The sequence below is a fragment of the Diplotaxodon limnothrissa genome, linkage group LG6, assembly GCF_057381915.1.
Source record: "Diplotaxodon limnothrissa isolate DT_005_m linkage group LG6, D_limnothrissa_male_GT1.1, whole genome shotgun sequence".
NCBI lineage: Eukaryota > Metazoa > Chordata > Actinopteri > Cichliformes > Cichlidae > Diplotaxodon > Diplotaxodon limnothrissa.
In genome coordinates this window covers 35,998,898-36,019,351 of record NC_140601.1, presented here as the reverse complement: position 1 = coordinate 36,019,351, position 20,454 = coordinate 35,998,898, and the positions used below count along the sequence as shown (strand labels likewise).

General features: G+C 41.3%; 2 protein-coding genes across 5 annotated transcripts in view; one reads left to right on the top strand and one right to left on the bottom strand.

Moving 5' to 3' along the window:
• Positions 1-2,195: 2,195 nt before the first annotated feature.
• On the top strand, positions 2,196-7,548 carry nde1 (nudE neurodevelopment protein 1). The gene is made up of 9 exons (XM_085356335.1): positions 2,196-2,325; positions 2,706-2,796; positions 2,925-3,078; positions 3,513-3,661; positions 3,767-3,903; positions 4,474-4,650; positions 4,733-4,818; positions 4,910-5,064; positions 6,324-7,548. The coding sequence occupies exons 2-9, from the start codon at positions 2,711-2,713 to the stop codon at positions 6,415-6,417; spliced, it is 1,038 nt and encodes a 345-aa protein (XP_085212461.1). The 5' UTR covers positions 2,196-2,325; positions 2,706-2,710; the 3' UTR covers positions 6,418-7,548.
• A 1,090-nt stretch (positions 7,549-8,638) lies between these two features.
• The window catches only part of myh11a (myosin, heavy chain 11a, smooth muscle), a 34,149-nt gene continuing 22,333 nt past the window's right edge, over positions 8,639-20,454 (bottom strand). For 2 of the 4 annotated variants that reach the window (XM_085355132.1, XM_085355133.1), the window contains 30 exons: positions 20,250-20,402; positions 19,611-19,784; positions 19,363-19,536; positions 19,123-19,237; positions 18,352-18,545; positions 17,798-17,919; positions 17,649-17,718; positions 17,368-17,528; positions 17,160-17,268; positions 16,890-17,021; positions 16,559-16,765; positions 16,305-16,442; positions 16,100-16,223; positions 15,846-16,017; positions 15,546-15,758; positions 15,236-15,380; positions 14,927-15,133; positions 14,705-14,809; positions 14,425-14,577; positions 13,982-14,230; positions 13,601-13,813; positions 13,259-13,471; positions 12,991-13,152; positions 12,416-12,544; positions 12,249-12,337; positions 12,035-12,158; positions 11,737-11,945; positions 11,486-11,594; positions 11,210-11,382; positions 8,639-9,557 (listed from right to left, as the gene is read on the bottom strand). In XM_085355132.1, the coding sequence (XP_085211258.1) occupies positions 9,428-9,557; positions 11,210-11,382; positions 11,486-11,594; positions 11,737-11,945; positions 12,035-12,158; positions 12,249-12,337; positions 12,416-12,544; positions 12,991-13,152; positions 13,259-13,471; positions 13,601-13,813; positions 13,982-14,230; positions 14,425-14,577; positions 14,705-14,809; positions 14,927-15,133; positions 15,236-15,380; positions 15,546-15,758; positions 15,846-16,017; positions 16,100-16,223; positions 16,305-16,442; positions 16,559-16,765; positions 16,890-17,021; positions 17,160-17,268; positions 17,368-17,528; positions 17,649-17,718; positions 17,798-17,919; positions 18,352-18,545; positions 19,123-19,237; positions 19,363-19,536; positions 19,611-19,784; positions 20,250-20,402 (4,668 nt within the window). In that variant the 3' untranslated portion in view covers positions 8,639-9,427. Of the gene's footprint in view, positions 9,558-10,034; positions 10,068-11,205; positions 11,383-11,485; positions 11,595-11,736; positions 11,946-12,034; positions 12,159-12,248; positions 12,338-12,415; positions 12,545-12,990; positions 13,153-13,258; positions 13,472-13,600; positions 13,814-13,981; positions 14,231-14,424; positions 14,578-14,704; positions 14,810-14,926; positions 15,134-15,235; positions 15,381-15,545; positions 15,759-15,845; positions 16,018-16,099; positions 16,224-16,304; positions 16,443-16,558; positions 16,766-16,889; positions 17,022-17,159; positions 17,269-17,367; positions 17,529-17,648; positions 17,719-17,797; positions 17,920-18,351; positions 18,546-19,122; positions 19,238-19,362; positions 19,537-19,610; positions 19,785-20,249; positions 20,403-20,454 lie in introns of those variants that run through there. The other 2 variants (XM_085355134.1, XM_085355135.1) reach the window with 2 other exon arrangements.

Sequence of the window (20,454 nt, the reverse complement as noted above, 5' to 3'; positions counted from 1 at the left end):
TTGTTTTTGTGCTAAACAAAGAGCTCACAATTGTGCAGTCAAAATGTAAACTAAAAGACGCTGAGCGTAATAACAAAGACAGACAGATTTTACAGCTGCTCTGTTCCCAAGTTTTACTGTGTGACTGATAGCCTGGAGTTTGAAATCCGCTTCATAACCACGTCTCTTACAGGTGCCATTTATGGTCCTTATACACACACAATACGGTAATATTACGTTGATGCACAGTACGTATCACTCCGCGAAGCTCCTCGGTAGCCGTAATGCGCCGACAATCTATCAAGCGGTGCAGCTCCGTAGCTTACCAAAGTCGTACTCAAACATTTTTGACAGATTGCTGAACGCCGTGTACCACATAAAATCGGTTCGCGGCCACCAAGCACAACCAGAATTCATACATAAGGCGCGCTATCAACTTTTGAGAGAATGAAAGGATTTTAGGGTTAGCACGGTTAGCTCGTTAGCGCGGTTAGCTCGTTAGCATGTTTAGCTCGTTAGCACGTTGACGCCGTCCAGCCCCACGCATGGGGCGATGCGCAGTAACTCGTTAACGGAGATTTGCCGTGTCCGTCTTGTCGCTGCCTGCACGTGAAGCGATGGGGTAGGAGGGGGAGTTGTCTTCAGTGAAGGCGAGGCGGAGTAACGTTGCGTAGAGACAAAAGTGGACGAAAGAGAGGCAAACTTGCGGCTCCACAACTATAATTATAACGTAACATAGACTATATCGATATAAAGGATATTGTCATATCTTATATCTCGTATAAAAATATATCGATATGTTTTAAAAACTCGATATATCGCCCAGCTCTAATGTGTAATTATTGAAAATAAGCCGCAATAAATTAAGACCACTTGATATTATAAAAACTGGAACTTTTGTTTGTGTTGTAAAGCATTTTTGCCTTCTAATGTGAAGTTATCAGCATTGGCATACTGTATATGATGTACTTTGGTTTGCACTCACTAAAATTAAAATATAACCTAAACTGTCCAAATTACATGAAAGGTACATTTATATTTTTCCAAGTACTGTAATACTAATGGTATCACTGCCAGAATGACCATTTTGGATTATTATCCTTTTATTTCTAACTTAATTAATACACACTCATGGCCACTTTAATAGGTACAACTTATTAGTAGCACATTGGACACCTTTTGCATTCAGAACTGCCTTAATTTATAATGACATCTATTCAACAGGGTATAGAGATTTTGATCCATACTGAAATCATAGCATAAATCAGCAATATTGAAGGTAGGCTGTGGTGTTTTATCAATGCCAAACTGGTACTAAGGGGACCAAAATGTGGCAGCAAAATATCTTCCACACCATTACACCACCAGCAGTGTGAACCATTGATACAATGTAGGATGGAGCCATGCTTTCATGCTGTTCATGGCAAATTCTGACCCTACCATCTGAATGTCTGAATGCAGAAAATGAGACTCATCAGAACTTTTTTCCAAACTGATGTCCAGTTATGATCAACCTGTGTGAGTAGCCTCAGTTTCCCGTTGTAAGCTGACAAGTGAGGCACTCACTGTGATTTTATATAGTTGTAGCCTGTCTGCTTCAAGGCTGGACATGCTGTACATTCAGAGATGTTCTTCTGCATACATTGGTTGGAACAAGTGGTAATTTGAGTTATTTCCTATTAGTTTAAAGTAGTATAGGCACTCTGTAAACCCTAGAGATAGTTGTTTGGAGAAATCACAGTAGCTCAGCCATTTCTGAAATACAGTTGTTGTTGTTGTTTTTTTATAACACAAAGCATCAGTGGAGCCACTACCATTGTATGTTTCCCATACATAAATGATGACTGAATGAAAGCTCAAGAACATTTTACGCTTTATCATGTATTAAGAAAAAAGTGCTTCAATTCCATTTCACTTTCCCTGTCAGACAGTCGGTGTAGTAATATGGGCAGAATACTGAAACAAAAAACAAACAAACAAAAAAAAAGAAAATCTAAATGTGAGGGCTATACAATAATTTCTTTTATTATAAATGCAGTGTATGAAATATCATAAACGCCTTACAAAGCAGAAACAACGGACTGTGCTTGAGGCTCCGCCTTCCCGGCCTACAGGTCTGCTAAATCATATGATTGGTTAATCTTTAAAAACGTCATCTGTGTTGCCCAATGAGCTTCACGAACTCAATGTTCGTATTTATTTGGTTGGCGAGACGATCGACGTGGTAACGAAGGATTAGTTTGTGCAATTCTCAATACGTATACTCAATAAATCCGGAAAAAATATCATCACATCGAAGTACATTCCCTTAGCTGTAGCATGCTTTAATCGTTCCTTCATATGCAGGTGAGTGTGTTTAGTTCCGTTTAGAGCAGCTTTAGAATCACATATCGAACTAGATCGGTTAGCTGCCTATATTAGCTTAAGTTAGCTAAAAACTTAGCCGGGCCATATGCATTCTCTGACATTGCATTTAGATTTAAAAGTTTCCGTTTCATTTTTTACTATTCTACAAATAAACTTTAAAACTATTTTTTTGGTTATCCCTTTTTTGGCATAAGTATGTGAAGGAAATTGTTCGGCGGAGGTAATTTGTGTTAGCTAATAAAGTTAGCACTCGCTAACGGTTTTGTAATGATGTGTCCCCAAGTGAGACAACCACGTAATTTAAGAAAGGAGAAAGCTATAATTTGATTGAATCCTCCCTCCATCCTTACTCGGAGCAGCAGACATGGTAGAGCCGACAACAAGCAAGTTTGCATCCCTAGAAGAGGAGCTGGGCTTCTGGAAGGAGCAAGCAGAGAGATACGAGCAAAGGTACTAAAAAAAGGCATACAATCGGAGGACTTACTTTTAGGAAATTACTTTCTGCAGTTATTGTTATATAATTCTTAACATGTGCTGAGCTGATATTTTGGAGGTGTTGTACATTGCTCTGTCACCAGGGCTGAGGAGGCTCAAGAGGAGCTGCAGGAATTCCAGCAGATGAGTCGGGACTATGAGGCTGAGCTTGAGACAGAGCTGAAGCAATGTGAGGGTCGAAACAAAGAGCTCCTGCAGGATAATCACCGGCTTCGTGTAGAACTGGAAAACATAAAGGTAGACAACCTTGATTTTAAGTAGGCTGTGGCCCCTTAATAGAGGGACACAAGCACTGATGCTCCACTTAGTGACATTGAGGATTTGGAACAGACACACCCCACACAAGCAGCTTTTAGCCTACCAACATTCAGCTTGTTATTGCTACTGCCACTAGGAAAATTGCTGCCTGGGTATAAAGCAGCTGACTGCTATTTTAGTCAGTGGTCCATGGGGAAATAAGCATAGTGGAGAAAGTAAATTCAGTTGTGTGTTCAAAAAATGCTCAAATGTGGGGAGAGGGAACTTTTTAAAGGGTTTATTGTCTCAACGTTTAATAAAATAGTCAGCTTTTCTTATTAAAATATGAACGGCAGCTGTGTTGATTAATTTGCCATGACCTTGCCAAGCTGACACTGTCAGTTTCAGTTTATTTGTTCTTGTGCTTTTTGTAGGAGAAATTTGAAGTCCAGCATTCTGATGCTTTGAGGCACATATCAACACTTGAGGAAGAGCTGGGAGAGACCAGAGCAGTTAGAGATCATCTGCAGAAGTATATCAGAGAGTTAGAGCAATCCAATGATGACCTGGAGAGAACCAAAAGGTCAGTGCTTAAAAGTTGGTACATGTTCACACAGCCATGCTGTGCCTGTTAGACTTGCCAATATATAAACAATATTGCATAATATGTCCTCTCTGCTTGTCTCAGGGCTACCATCATGTCTCTGGAGGACTTTGAGCAGCGGATGAACCAGGTCATTGAGAGAAACGCCTTTCTTGAAAGTGAGCTGGATGAGAAAGAGAACCTGCTTGAGTCTGTTCAGAGGCTCAAGGACGAAGCTAGAGGTACACACAATCATCCACTCAAAGCAGCTTCTCAGGTTCACAAGAACTGCTGATTTCTCTTATCACTGACTCAGTGAATTTTGATAGTTTGATTAATTCAGCAGTTCCTGTTTTTATTTATGTCCTGTTCTTCCCGTTTATTGTACACCTGACTGTTAATATATAATAATTTTATAGGATATGTTTTAACTAGTAACCTAGGTAAAATTATTTAATGGGTTTTATAAGTGTTTATGAGTCTATGCTTAACTGGTCTTCACAGACAGCTATAGGCATATATTTTAGTGTTATATGGTGTGTGGAAATTCACTTGGTGAATCTTTCTAAAGTGTGGAACGCTATCACAGTTAATATATTGTATGTGCTTTTAATGTGCTGTGAGAAACTGAACCGGCAGTTGGTCGTCAGGTTTCATTGTGCAACCAGCGTCACCTTTACTTTTGTTTTTGATCATGTTTGCCTGCCCCATATGCCAGCTTTTTCCACAAATATAAGTTACTTCTGAAAAACTATAATAGGTGGTTGGTTAGAAGATGGTTTAAATTCTGTTACTTCTGTAACTTGCGGCAGACCTTCGCCATGAGCTGGCTGTACGACAGAAGGAGAGACGGCCATCCAGCAGCCTGGGCAAAGACACAGATCGTCCTGATACGATGTTACCCTCAGCTGGAAATCCTTCCATCCCCGTCACACCCTCCAAACCTATTAGTTCATATGTCACAACCCCAGCTTCCAACATCCGGAGAGGTAATATAAAACTCTATCTTAATAAGTACCTCTATACTAAAAAAACATGTGTTTATCAGCTTATGTGTGGTTGTTGTTTTAGGCGATAGTCTAACAGGAACCCCGCTTACTACATCGGCTAGAATATCTGCACTCAACATCGTTGGGGAACTACTCAGAAAAGTTGGAGTAAGAAAGTTAATACTTGTACTGAAAGTGCTATGTTGGTTTGTATGTCTTTATTATTGATTTCTGTATTTATTTATTTTAATCCTGCCAGAATTTGGAGTCCAAGTTGGCATCTTGTCGAGACTTTGTGTACGACACATCCGTCAACAGACCGGCGCTTACAGTTGGTCCTGGCAGTCCTTCGGGTTTAGATGCAGGTGCTGAGCTCCAGGCGGTGGGCCTGAGCCCTCCTTCTCAGTATGACAGGTGAGGGAATGTCATCATGAGTTTACAGTAGAAGATCTGTTTTGAGTAATACACGTCTAGCTATCTGCATACTTTATGATTGGCCTTCTTATGGATCCAGATTGCACCTTGTTACTTCTCTGTTTGCCTAATTTCCAGCTCTTAAAGTTGCTGTTTGGTATTTTAGAGTTTTATTATTCTATTTTTGTTGATTGTCCCTGGAAAAAAGTTTAGTAGCTTATTGCATGCTAACAGAATTTAATAAAACTTAATGGCTATTTGAATATTTCAGAATCTGCATGATACTTTAATTTTACTTCCTTAAATTAGGTGCCTTTTATCTTTACCACTTTGCCAACTGGTAGTGATAACTGGTGATAATGGTGTTTGTAGCTAAACAATGTAATACATGAGGTAATGTGTAGTTGAATGTTGGCATATATAGGTCTCTACACCAGTTATAACCTGTATAGACTATGCATAGAGTCTTTACCTTCTCCTAGGAGAAATTATTCAAGCTGTTTTATGATCTGAGCAGTTACTGTCATATTTCATGCCTGCATATGGAACAAAATGGCCGGGTTTGCATCAGAAGTTGAGGGGGTGAGCTCTGCCTGTCCAGCTACCCATCACAAAACCTGGAAACTATTCCAACGGTTGTTTTTCCACGTCTATCAATATATACTGAGGTGTCAAAACACCAGCACAGGGGTGCCGTCAAATGTCATCTTTATGGGGAACAGAGTTAAAAATGGATGTGGCCTCTGGGCCTGAAAAGCCAGATGAAGTTGGGCTAAACCCAAGCAGTGACATGTGTAATGTCATGATGTAATGGCCAGCAGGGGGCGTCTCCGGGGGTTGCAAAATGAACTCTGTAAAAGGTCGATGGGAGAATGATGCTCCCCTCTTTACTTTTATGACATGAGTAAAAATGTTCCTGATGACTTTATAAAGTCATTCATTAATTTGAAGTCTTACTGAACAAACATGATGTTTATTTTGTGCATTCTGGCTCCATTCAAAATGTGAAATGAATGATAAAGCAGGATATGCTTTAGGGTCTGGCTGCCTAACTTTGTTTAATAAGCCACTAACTCACAAGCATTGTCATGGGTCTCTCAGTCAGAACCACCCTGTGCTTGTTAAACACAACAAACAAAAAACAAGATGGCAACAGTCCAAATGCAAAGCCTTGAGGCCTTTGACTGTAACTACATTTGAAAAAAGATTGTGACTCTGAATGTACAGCTTTAGCTCATGAGTTGAACTTTGTTTTTCAGTTTGGTGAAACGGTTAGAGTTTGGACCAGCTCCTCCAAGAGGGATCTCCCATGGTGCCCAGTCTCCACAGGGAGGGGTCAAGATACTGCTATGAGAGGGGAGGGGAAAAAACCCTTCCTTTCTCTCTCCCTCCTGACCTTCCTCATATGACACCCCTGGACTTTGAGCTGAGCTGTCTTCCTTGTCGCCGTACGTCCTGCTGATTGTCCTTGCACCGTGCCCTCACTGAGCAAAGAGAGAGGCTCTGCCCATTAACACACGAACTTCTGCTCTCTCAGGCTTGTACCACACCATATCACAGGAGGCAGCACTACATCCTGTGGACCCTACCATTCGCAGCATATCTTCCACTATATCTCTAATGCTGTGGTGGCTAACTTAAAAAAAAACAAAAAAAACAAAAAAACTCATGGACCTTCTGTGTTTTCTGTGGTTGGATCAAGCACAGCAGGGCTTTGTAAACATTTCTGCTCCTACATCACTAATCTAGTGCACTAGCCTATTAATCATTATCCATGTAAGGAACAGTTTTAATAATTAAAAGCACTGGAAAGTGACCCTGGTATAGGGACCAAGAATCTGGAGTATTGTTTATGGAAAAGTTGAGCAAATATTGTGTTTGTGACCAAGTCAAAACCAAAGCTGTGATAAATGGGAAAACTGAAAATAACAAAAGCAATAGGTTTGTTTTTCTTTGAGATATATATGAAAAACATGGTTTAGCTTTGTCATTGGCCTTTTCTGTGTTTATCGTTTCCCATCATGTCTTGAAGAACACAGATTGATATTTTGGTTTAAAAATATTTCAGACTGGGTGAATGAATGAGCTGACAATGAATTACTTCCTGCCATGAATTGGCGTTAGTATTTCAGCCAGCCTTCATCACTGCTGTTACTTCTTCAGTTTTTGGGCTCTTGCTTTGCTGCAGTGCCACGGCTGATCCAGGTGTTAAAATACCGAAACAGATCATCGTCTCTGTCAGATTTTCATCGAGAGGGGTGCCACTTGACTTCATGGTGGTTAAAGTAATAGCATTTAGTATACCCCCCAACCCCATTTCGTTATCATTCGGGTCCTTCCTATTACCTCCCTCCAACCATTTCACACACCAACTATTTTCTGCTTTACTGGGGTTATAAAAGATAAAAATTATCATGCTGAAGATTTATGATCTAATGTTATCATAAACCTTTTTACTGATGGTAGCTGACAGTATATTTTAGACAGGCACTTGAATGTATAGTATCTCTTTCTGCCACTTAGACTTACATGGTGGACATATGGTAAACATGATAAGCAATAATAGATTTTGAAATGGTCAAATTAGCACTGTTCGTATATTTGTGTAGGTATAAAGAAGACTTTGAAATTAGGAAATGGAGCGATTCTGATGTGACAGCTATGCTTTTCCCTGAAATGTTTCTGTTTAAATGGATCTTGTCACTACTGCCATCCAGCAGCTCATTAAGCAGCTCATTAAGCAAATATTAAAGTTGCATATCTAAATATGACCTTTATACAGTAGCTATCACTGTATACTGCACTGTAGCCTTTGTGTAGGAATTAACTTGTAACATCTGAAATCTGGAGGTCCTCCTGTTTGCAGGACAGTTTAAAGGGGGCCTGTAATGCTTGTTTCTACAGTCATATTAATGTTCTTGAGTGTAACCGAGGCGCTATGAAGGTCACACAGTTAAAAATAATCATCATTTGTCTCATTCAGGACCTTTTTACAGTCCGAGTTTATCCACTGCCTGAAACAAGTTATTGTAGATCTTAATTTAGGCCAGCTTTTTTTTTTTTTCTCTTATGTCTGCTCCCTCCTAAACGGAAGTTTTGAACCTCACTGAAATGAACACATTAAGGATATCCTCTTTAACGACATACAGAGTAGACAGAAAATAGTCTTTAGAGCAGGCTTGAACTAGAAATATTGACTCACAGGGAATCCTAACACATATGCTGACCTCATGATTTGAAACTTTGGCCTTGTTTCGTCTATAAGTGTGACAGAAAGTAAAGGGAAGCATAACTGGTCCCCTTTAATCTTCCTTGAGCTACTTCCAGTTGTAATCCTTGTAATCACTGTGTACTGGCCTCTTTGTTTAGGACGCCTGCAGCTGCTTCTGTATGCTGACTTTAAACTGTTTGTGCCTGAGGTACTATACCCAACTTTCGTCCTGCTGGTTTGCAGTCGTTTTTTCTTTTTCTACTAAACTGAGCAGATGTGAATAATGTGAGTGAGTTACTGACCAAGACAGAAACATTAAAAGGAGAAAGTCAAACTATTTTTTTTTCTTTATTTCTTGTGCAGGTGGTTCAACAGGTAATGGATACAAAAAGTGCCATGTAAACATTTGTTGAATACAAAGAAAATTATAAAATGAGATTGACTTAGTTTAGGGTGATCAGGGACTTTTTGTTTCTAAGTACAGTAAATCTGGAGAGAGGAAAGCTACTGAAAGAAGATCTGAGCGTTGCTTAGTGCTCCATGTTGATATGTGACTCAGTTTTCTGGTTAACAGTAACCGAAAACCTTGTCTGACCTCAAACATTTCATAAACCGCGTCTCTAAACAGGTTTGGACACATGAGAGGCACAAATAATATGACGGAAGCTAAAAATGTTTTTCCTTGGTGGGGGGTAATAAACAACACTGCTGACTAGAAGCAGACTGGGGATTGAAATATCTGTCTATGCATCCAATCTGAAACCCTAGAGTGGTGCTCTGGAACAATAACAGCAGTCACAGGCAACAGGACGACGGTAACTGATAATAGTTCTACATCTGTAGATTTACACTTTGTCACTGCTTTAAGTACTAAGTGGGTGTTAATTAGAGGCTCCTATGTTTGTGTCAGTGCAGTAAAAAAAAACAAAACAGTGAAAATAGAAAAGGGAAAAAAAAAACAGCAAATCACACAAAAGCATAACCACTAGACGACCCCACTAAGTTGAAATCATGTCCTGATTGTTTTTGTGTCAAGAAAAGGTGCTCTGAAACAAGAGGACAGATAGATAGCATAATAGGCTTTTTCTTTGTTTTAAGTGGCAGGCTTTGCCCTGAACAGTATTTCTCATATATGGTTTTTTAAAAAGTCCCTTAGTCAGCGGACTTTGTTCCATTGAAGTCGCTTTGGGAGTCGGTGTCCTCCTCTGAGGCATCCTCGACCACCCTTCGGCCTCCGCCTATGCGCCGAGGTGTGCTGCTAAAGGGGGGCTCATTTCCACGCCTAAAATAGGACAAAAAAGTACACAAGACACAAACAGAAAGAAACATTGTCACAGTGAGGGGATGCAATAGGCTCTGTGTTGGTTAAGTTCATTTGAAAACCAGTTGGGTGTTTGCACACTGCAAAAGGAGCGTTGATGAAGTACAGAATGTACAGGTTGTGCTTCGGTTACGGGTAAAGCACGCTGGTTATCTTTGTAACTCATTTTAACTCCTTGGTCAGGAAAATGAGTTTGGTTTACGGCAGTTAAACCAAGCACTGAGGAAAAATATGACCCCAGGAAATGGGTACAATGGAAACCAAATGGTGCAATATGACTTGGGACTCAGAATTTTTCAGTTACATCTCTGATAGCCACATTTCCCTCAGTTAGGCTCAGTGAAAGAAATGAGAGCATTAAGGGTGTGCACGGGGAATGAAAAGTTATGGTATGTTAATGAGAAATAGTGATGGGGTAACTTTTAGGTGCAGAGATACCTGCTGCGTTACTCCTTGGGTTCAGGGTTGCCTCTGGAATAGAGATGGACATGATTGTTTTGTTTCCGCTCATCAACTTTAGAAAGAATGTGAATGCTTCAAGTGTTCATTTACATCCCTTTGAATGACATTAATTATGCTCTGTAGCACTGAAATGTAGCTTAACTGAGAGCATTTAAAACTAATAAATGTGCTTTAACCTGTCTACAGTTTGGCAAATCTGTAAACTGTTGTTTGTGTACAACTGTGGCTACAAAAAAGTTTGGATGCTTTATAAAATGTTAGAGCAGAATGCTAAGATTTGCAAATAACTCGAAGCCTGTTTGATTGAAAGAAGCAGAAAAGACGACATTTAGATTTTTGAAACTGAGCAATTTTGTTAATTTTGCTTTTCAAATATACAGTTTTTTAAATTTTGATGCGAGAATCATGTCAAAAATATGTTTAACAGGTTTAGTTCCTTCTTCCAACAGCACAGTTTGAGACTCAAGGGTTTTACTACGAAGGAAGTTCAGCGAAGCCAGAGTTTCTTTGTGTTAGCTGGCTCGACAAAACCTAAATCCTCATTCAGAGGTAACTGGTACCATGAAAATTATTTAACAGTCAACTTTCAAGTGAAAGAGTTTCTGCTTCAGGCTCTGAGTGTTCTTGCATATAAAGGGAGGGGGGCTGGTGCCATTTAGCTTCTTTACTTGCTCTGCATAAAATTAGATACATTGAGTACCACCAAAGGAGCTGGTGATAAAGACCTCACTAACACTCGGGCTGCAAATAAGATGAGCATAGTGCTGTGTACAGTTGAGCTTCATTCAGGGGTTTTAGTAAGGTATGTATATAAAAACATAGTGCTTCACCACAGAGTCTATACTGCAAGCAAAGCATGGTTTAAAAAAACGTAATAATAAAAATGTGGTTCCTCCAGCTGATTTTAAGCCAAAACTCTGAAACCGACCAGGTTATGTCATGTTAAAACCTAAGTTACCATGGAGACCTAGCCTGTTGTCTTTGTAGTATTTCAGGTTAAACTGATCTGCAAACCATTACATTCAGTTATTTACATTTTACACAGCATCCCAACCTCTTACTGCAATGTCTGTGTCCTGTTGTGGCATCATGGAAATAGCAGGTGAACATCACCTCCATCAGCAGAACGACCCTTTGGCGTTTTATCCTACCTGAGTTTGTTCTTGAGAGAGCCGATCTCGCGGGTCATGGCGTCGTTGGCCTCAGTGGCTTCATCCAGCTCCCGCTGCAGCTTCCTGCGGGCTGCTGTGGCACGCTGAGACTCCTCCTCCGATTCCTCTAGCTGCCGCTTCAGCTGCTTCATGCGAGTGTTTGACTTTTCCGCCTGGTGAGTGAACAAAGCGAATATGCTAACTCGGCACTGACAAGCACAATCAAAGCTGCATTTATTTTCTTGTTCGTGCACAAAAACGTTTCCGTGACTGTACCTGGTCTTTGTACTGCTCTGCCTGTTTTCTTTCGTCTTCCACCTGCAACATCAGGTCCTTGAGCTTCTTGTCTTTCTGGCGCATATTCTTGGCAGTTGTCTGCTTATCCCTGAGACAAGATGGACAAGAGTTAAGAGGAAATGAATATGAGTACAGCTGATACAATTTAAAGAAGGTAAAACCACCAAAAAAAGTAAATATTTTTTTATTCATCAAACATACGGTATGCTCTGTGTTTATGTGTCCCTGACCTGTTCTCCTGCTCCAGCTGCTCCTCCAGCTGTGCCACTTTAGCCTCCAAGGCAGAGATGGAGGACTTGAACTTGGACTTGACCTGGTTCTCCATCTCCTGGAGCTTGGCCTTCAGCTCCTTGTTCTGGCGGTCCAACTGCTGCCGAGCGCTCTCGTTCTTCTGGGAGGTGGTGCGCTCCGTCTGCAGCTCATTGTTCAGCTGATCCACCTGTGGGTGGAGTACGTGCAAAGAGAGGGATGAGAACTCTGCCCAGTGCTTTAACACTTCATGAATCATGTCTGCTACAGTCTTATCACCTGTTGTGTGCTCTTCCTCAGCCTGTCATTGAGGATCTCCATGTTGCTTTGCTCCTCCTCCAGCTCCTCCTCTAGCTGGGCGATCTTAGCTTCCAGGCGACGCTTCTCATCTGACAAGGCTGACCTGAGCACAGAGAGCATGGTAAGAAATGCCACCATCTTTTTTTCATGGTTCACTTCACAGACAAAGCAACAGAGTGAACTCTACACCTACTTTCCAGAATTGTTGCTCGCCAGCTCATCGGACAGTTCGTCTCTTTCAGCCTCTGCTTGCTTCCGTCCTCTCTCAGCTGCAGCCAGTTCCTGCAAACACATACATTCATTATTTTGAGCCCCGGCTCCCAGAGAGGTTCTTGCCTTGTTAGGAATCGACAGCCTTACCTCCTGTAGCTGCATGAGCTCAGCCTCCAGACTCTTGGCCTTCTTCTCGCTCTCCTTTGCGGTGGTCAGCACCTCTTCTCGAGCAGCACGAGCATCTTCCAGCTCCCTCTGGTAGTCCTTCATCTGGGCCTGGAGGGATGAAGAGAAACAGAGAAAAGACATCAGATAATGTTTCAAGTATATTTACGATACTTGAGGCAGATGATCTGTGTTTGATGATACCAAGTCCTGTTTTCAAGTGCTTCTCTTAGTGATCATATCTTATTTTAGTGTTTTGACATTTCCCTTTAAAGTCACAGTTACTAGCCAAAACCGGGGAATTTTCCCTTAAGAAGATGTTTGTCTACATATCTACAAGTTTATTTCAAGAAAACAACAAGTTAAGTTTTACATGTGTTTGCTTCCAAGTTAAAAAAAAATCCAAAAACATTTTACCTTTAAAATAAAAACCTTCACTACAACATATGCTTTAATGTAAATATGCATCTAAAAAATTACAGTGAAAACTAAAAGACCCATACAGTATTTATATAAATTCTTCTGTGCTGAATTTTCTCAGTGTCCTTTGCTCTGACCTGGAGCTTGCGGAGCTGCTTGATAGCCTCATCACGTCCCTTATTGGCTGTCTCGATCTGTCCCTCCAGATCTTTCATGTCTATCTCCAGCTTCTTCTTGGCTGCTGCTGCTGTGGCCCTCTGCTTACGTTCATCCTCCAACTCCGTCTCCAACTCACGGACCTGCAGCCAGTGTGAATCATTGCAATGATTACTGACGCTGAAATAGCATTCTTTGATAATAAATCATTCACATCCTTCTGGTATAAGAATGAAGGCTTTTATTTACCTGCTTGACCAGCTGCCTCTTCTTCTCCTCTCCCATCTCATCTCTTCCCTGGAGGTCTCTCTCAAACTGGGCCTTCAGAGCCTGCATGTTGACCTCCAGACGCAACTTGGCATCCTCAGCCGCCTGCAGTTCGTCCTCTAGCTCCTCCAGCTGCGTCTTCATCTCCTCCACCTGGGCTTCCAGGCCTCGTTTGGACTTCTCCAGCTCATGGACCTTCCATCAATACATTTTAAATTAACTGGAAAGCTCTAGACACTGTAAACATATACCTGTAACTACAGACTTTCAGCCTGCAGATCTATTGACCAGTGCCAAGTGAGTGAAAGATGTTCCAACACTAACATTTTTTCCCACATCATCCTTGGAGCTGATCAGGTCCTCCATCTCTGCTTTTAGGGCCTTGTTGGCTCTCTCCAGCTCCTCTCTGGAGTCCTGAGCCTCTTCTAGAGCCCTTGCCAGGGACAGAGCTTTGGTCTCCTTCTCTCTGGCCTCAGCTTCAGCACGGTCTCGCTCGTCTGCATATTTACTGGAGACACTCTTCTCTTCGGCCAGCATCTGGAGATCAAAGAAACAAATAACTATGAATTTAACAAATCTGTTTTACTGTGCATATAATCTTATATAATAAAGTCACAATCTTGACTACAATTAACTGTGAAATTCTAAAAACAGGCTCAATCCCATGAATGATATTTTAAAAGCTTGTTTTCTGGTTTAGCAGACCTGGTCAAACTTCTTCTGTTTCTTCTCCAGGTTTGAAACGTTCTGCCTCTGGTTGTCCAGATCCATCAGCGTGTCCTCCAGCTCCTGCTGCAGACGATTTTTGGTCTTCTCCAGCTTGTCGTATGCTGAGGCCTTCTCTTCATACTGAGTGTTCGCTGCCTCCAAATCTCTCTGCAGACGCTTCTTTCCTTCCTCCAGCAGCTCAATGTTGCCTGACATTTCATCCATCTTCTTCTTTGCATCTGATAGCTGCACACAAAGCAAAACTGTTATGTAACAGAGAGGAATCTTCTACATGGTACAAGAGTGTTTTCTTGTTATGAGCTTTAGCTTACAGTAAACCTTCACTCCAATATCGCTCCAGTTTTTTCCCATCATATTATCTTTATTTTGCTCCCGCCAATTTCTCTTAAAGTCTTAATCAACAGAGTTCGGCCTCTGACCTGGATGTTGAGAGTGGACACGTGTCTCTCCACGTTCCTCTTTGCCTCCATCTCCTCTTCAAGCTGCTCCTGTAGGCTGTTCTTGTCGTCTTCCGCCTGTCGCAGCTTTGTGGAGAACTGCAATTTCTGGCGTGTCTCCTCAGCCAGCAGCTCCTGTTAGACACAAGAGTTCAGTAGTCAGTGCGTTTGTTCTAAAGTTTAATATATTTCATCGTCACAGCAAAGACTAAATGTTTGTGTGGTGTTATTAACAACATGTTAAGAGTAAACGTTCGGTTACCTGAGAGTCTTGGAGTTGGGAGGTAAGGCTGGCCACGTCTTTGCTCAGTTTGATGTTCTTTCCTTCTGCTTCATTCAGTAGGTTTGTCACACTCTCCAGTTCAATCTGTACAGGAATAAAAATTATGTGTTTGTTACTTTTTCAAGCGTAGTTTTGTGGCATTCTTTTTTTAATGATTCACATTTTTTTCCAGTTGTTAAATAATTAGTGAAAGTGATTTACAGTGATCTTGGAGCAGCGCTCTGTCAGCTCAGCCTTCTGCTTCTCGCTGTCGTTGAAGCGGGACTGAAGATCCGTCACCTGACCTTCTAGCTTCTTCCTCTTGTTCTCCCCATCTTGCTTGGCCTGGGTCAGTGAGCGTACCTCCATAGTTAGCTCTGACGTTTCCTTCTCCAGAGCTTGTTTTGCTTTCTCCAGGTTTGACTTGACCTGAGCAGAGGAAAATAAAGAGAATCCTCAATACGAAATTAAAGAAATAAAAAGCTAATGACAGCTGGGTATTAAGAATGATTCATAAAATAGTGGCCTTACTCGTTTTGACTGTTCCAGCTGCTCACTGAGCTCCTCAACAGCCTGAGTGTGTTTCTGTCTCATCTCATGTATTTGAGCCTCGTGGGTCCGGTTCTCCTCCTCAATGGCTCTCTTCAGCTGGGTCACTTCATGCTCACGTTTGGCTCTGTAGGCAGATACATGGATAATGCAGGTATTTTTTTAAGCATGCACATTTTGTTTTTTGGTTATGTTTTGTTAGTCATCTTTTTCTTCTCTAAGATAGCTTCATCATCTAAAAGGTGAATGTATATACACTTTATAAATTCCTCTGAATACATATTTGTGTAACCTTAGTTCCTGCTGTGTGGCAGTGGTGTCCAGAGTGTCCTCTAGCTCAGACTTGAGGGCCTCCAGCTCCTCCCCAAGGTCCCGTTTGATCTTCTCGGCCTTGTTCCTGGCAGCCCGCTCAGAGTCTAGGTCCTCCTGCAGGTCGGAGATGTGTCCTTCCAGCTCTCTGATCTTCTTCAGAGCATTGTTTTTCTGGGCAGACTCATCTTCCAACCTGTGAGAATCAAGAGTATATTAAACTATTAAAACTGATAGAACTTAGTGTTGTTTTGAAGAAATAAATACACCAGTCTGACACTACCTGGCTAAGGCGTTCTGTAACTCCTCCTCCTTCTTTGCAAGCTGAGCTTTGAGGTCAGCGATCTGGGCCTGCAGGTCAGCGATCTGTTCCTGTAGGTCATTTGACTCCGCCTCCAGTTTGCGCTTAGCTTTATCCAGCTCCTGACGGGTCTTCTCCTCTTTCTTCAAGCGGACTAGTGCGAGAGAGATACCACTCAATGATGTGTATGAGAAATGTGATATGAGTACCGTTACAAATGCATACAAGGTGACTACCTTCTAATTCAGAGATCATGGATTCGTGTTTATTTTTGAGCTTAGTAAGATTCTTAGATTTTTCTTCTTCCTCTGCCAGGTTAGCACTGAAGTCTGCAACTCTCTCCTCTAGCAACTTTCGCTCCTACAAAAACATCACAAAGCCGGTGATGTATTTAGTTTCCCAAGTGACTTACTTTGAAAAATGCTGATTTCCAGTACTTACCTTCAGCAGCTTGTTGTTCTGGTCCTCCATTACCAGAATATCATCCTCCAGCTTTTTGATCTTTCCCTCGCAGGTAACCTTCTCGAGCTGCAGTTTTTGACGAGCGTCTTCCTCCTCTTCCAAATGTTCCTCCAACTCCTGCATGAAAAGACTGAACCCTCAGTTTCTCCAGCAGCTTTATCACACTGTGAAAGCACAGCTACCCGAGCAATAACAACTCCAACTGAACAACAGTGCGAAACAGACATGTTGACCTGCATCTGCTGCTGCATCTTCTTCTTTTCCACTAACAGCCCCTGAGAACGCTCCTCCTCTTCATCGAGCCTCGCCTCCATCTCATGGAGGATTTCCTCCAACTCCTGCTTCTTCGCCGCCAGACGGACCCTCATCTCCTCAGCCTCAGCATACAACTCTGTCTCTGCCTGAAGCTGCTCCTGCAGTGCGTTTCTCTCCTCCACAATCTGACAGACAGGCAGAATCAGCAGACTCTCCATAACTGGAAACTTTATCGAATCAACGCTGAACGGATTCATTAAAAGAAAGCAAAACAAGGTTTGTGTCATTGATGCGCATTTAATCCCTTACCTGTGTATGTTTCAAGGTGATTTCTTTTAGCTCTGACTCAAACTTTGTGGCAACTTCTTTGGCTTTCTGTAGCTCCTCTTCCTTGAGACCCATCTCCTCTTCCTGTCGGGTCACTTGCAACAGAGGCTTAACCTGTTGTTCAGAAGGAAAAGGCAGAATTTGTCATTTCAAAATAATTTTGTAGTATCTGGAAAGTTTCTTTCTCAAAAAACACACAGATGTACTATGGTTTTGTTGCATTTATATGCTTCTAGAGACTGATTAGCTGACCTTTGTGAAAAGCCTCCACCACTGCCAGTTCCTTAGTTTGAGGTAGGCAGCACAGTTCCTCTGGATCACTTTCATAGCTGTCAGCTGCTGCTGTCGCTTGGCGAATGCCCTTCAAAAAAAAAATACATAGTGCAACATGCAAAGTTTTATTTACGGTGATAACAGCAACAAATAAACTGCTTTAAAGGGGGGGCTTCAATTTTCATACTTTCTGGCCAGGAAGCCTCTAGCTTGGGCCTGGAAAGCAATGATGATCACAGTGATCTTCAAATCTCTCTCCTCCTCTAGTTGAGCAAGCACTCCCGTGCGGAAGAAGATTTTACTCTGTCCGATTCTGTACAGGTTGGGGTCCAAGTCCAGATGCTTGATCTACAGAGACAGGAGATCAGTAAATGATGTGATATATTAAGTTGTCACACAGGATAATTCTACCTTGGTGTGTGTCAATGTTATTGAACATGGATGACAATTTTGAAGTTGTGAACTAACCATGAGGCAGCAGGCTTGTTTTCCGTCCATGAAACCTTTGGGAATAGCGTTAGCAGCCAAGATCTCATAACTGCAAGAAGCCAGAGAGATGTTACACTTAATATGGTGAGAAATTTTGACTGAAATAGTATAGTAGTAGCTAGACCGACCGCTGGCGGAACTCCTGGAAAACGATTCGGTTGGGGAAGCCTTGTCGACAGATCCTGATTCCTTCCAGCACACCGTTACACCTGAGCTGCTCCAAGACCAGGTTAGCATCCAGCTTCCCTGCCTGAGTAGAGCAGGATTGCAGTTTTATTACATAAAGTTTTCAAAAACTAAATACATACAGTATAACTCGCTTATGCTGACCGGTTAGTAATAAATTCATTTTGTCTATGTTATGTGTGTGTGTTTTTTTTCATGACTTTAGAAATACGGCCACATATGGAGTGAGATCAATTGCTAATTTATATGATGATGAAAAAGCTCTCCTCTCAATATGCATCTATAGTCATGTGAAAAAAAAGTTCTTATAGGGTTTTACACCATCCTGTGAAATACTAAGTACACATTTAAGGTATAGGAAATGAAGAGGATAGATAGCAGCCAAGTGCTGATAATCACAAACGCGTGATTAATTGATCATTAACCACCAGCAACCACCTCTAAAATTATGTTTTATTATTGCTAGTCTAGTAGTTTTGCTGCTAATTGTCTTTACCCTCTTCTCATGGTTCGGGATGATACATCTGACGAAGTTGGGTTGGGTGTTGTGCAGCGTGGTCATGAGTTTTGCCAAAGACTCCTTGTAGAGCTGCCCCACTGTGCGGAACATTCCCTTCTTGGTCTTTGAGGCGCTCGGGCCGGAGGTGTCTGACATCTTAGCTAATGTGTCAAGGCCGACGACTCTGTCCGCTGAAAAACACAAAACAGTGTGTAAAATCAGCTTGTCTTTGCTTTAATGCCTATTTCAGTTTTAAGAATCTAATTGCATATCTTTTGTGGGACAAACATATGGATAAAAGCAGGTAAAATGTGTGTGTTGCTTTCGGGTAATTTGTTTCATTGTGTACACGTCAGATTTGCTTTAATGTTCTTAAGGTAAAATAAATCTGAGTTGTCCCATCTAAAAATCAATATGAAAGAATCAAGGTGATATCTTTAGTTGTGGCTCCAAAATAGTTCAACAATCACTAAGGTTTCTTTTTTCCCTTTTATTTAACCGGGAAGTGAACTTCCTAGATAAATAGTCTCTTTTCTGAGTGCCTCTTAGGGCAAGCTAGGAAGCCCTAACCTAGAAGTTTCTCCAAAGACAAAGGCAAAATGTGCAGAAAAACATTTCTAGGATTTCAGTAAAGAAGAAAATCTAGTTTAGTTGTGGCAGCAGAAGCTTCTGCTGTTTTTATGCCTTATCACTGAGGAGAGTTTGGTCCTTGTCTCAGAGTGGCTTACAATAAACTTATGAGACGGAATAAAATCATATGCATCTCACCATCTTTCCAGAGGTCTTGGACAAACTGGTTAGAAGAATTGGAGAGCAGTGCTGTAACGTTGTCATTTAGAGGGTCCATGTTCTTTGTCAGCCAGGCTGTGGCGTTATAGTCTACCTAAAACAGCAAGACGACAAAGTTATGTGAGCTTTCATGAGAATGCAAGATGATTGTCTTCAAATTAAGATAAACATTATGAAGACAGAACATTTTTCCCTTCTCCTAACTGCCATCATTCTCACCTTCCCAGCATAATGAAGAATGGAGAACTCTGTTTTGTCTTTAAGCTGTTTAGGTTTGGCAAATTTCATGTGGTTGCCCTGTGTGTTTAAAAGTTTCTCCACAAAGGAGATATCTGTGGCTTTGGGGAACCAGCACTCTTCATCCAGCAGGGCCAGGATGCCTGGAGGGTTGTTCTGCAGAGAATATTTATGTGATTAAGAGGCTGTGTAAGATTTAACTGATGCTGTTATTTATTATTAACACTTACTGGCCTCTCAATGAGCTCGATGCAGGGCTGGAGGTCAAGGCCAAAGTCAATGAAGTTCCACTCGATGCCTTCTCTCTGATACTCCTCCTGCTCCAGGATGAACATGGTGTGGTTGAAAAGCTGCTGTAGCTTCTCATTGGTGTAGTTGATGCACAGCTGCTCAAAGGAGTTATCCTGCAATAGCCAGAACACAAAGATGAAGACATGCATATCACATCCACTATCTTTCCAAGCGCTCTGCACCGTAAAAAAAAAAAATCCTAAAAAAACAGTAATATTCTGGCAGCTGGGGCGCCAAAATAATACCAGAAAATAACTTTCTCATGAAAATACGGTTATTTCCAGTAATGACAATACAGTTTGTTGTCCTAATTTTACATGGGACTTTGCCTTTTTCATTTGTGAATGTATTTTAATAATCTAAATATGCATATGTACAGACAAATACATTTAAAAAACAAGAAAATTATGTTTTATTACATTTACAGTGATTTTACATTAATTTACATTTGAAATGTAAAATCACAGTCTATTTATGTAAATTTAATGATATTCTAGAAGAACAGTACAAAACTGGAAAATACACAGTAAAATTCTTTTATATTACAATTTTTTTTTACAGTGTGTGATGATCTATACCTCAAAGATCTCAAAACCGGCAATGTCAAGGATTCCCAGGAAGGAGGCTCCTTGGCGTTTAGTCTTATCCAGGGCTTTGTTAACCCGGCCCAGGATCCAGCGGAACAGTCGCTCAAAGACAGCTTTGGCCAGCGCTTCTATAGCAAAGTCAGCCTAACAGACACAGACACACAGAAGAACACAGACCAGACTGTGATTAACACAC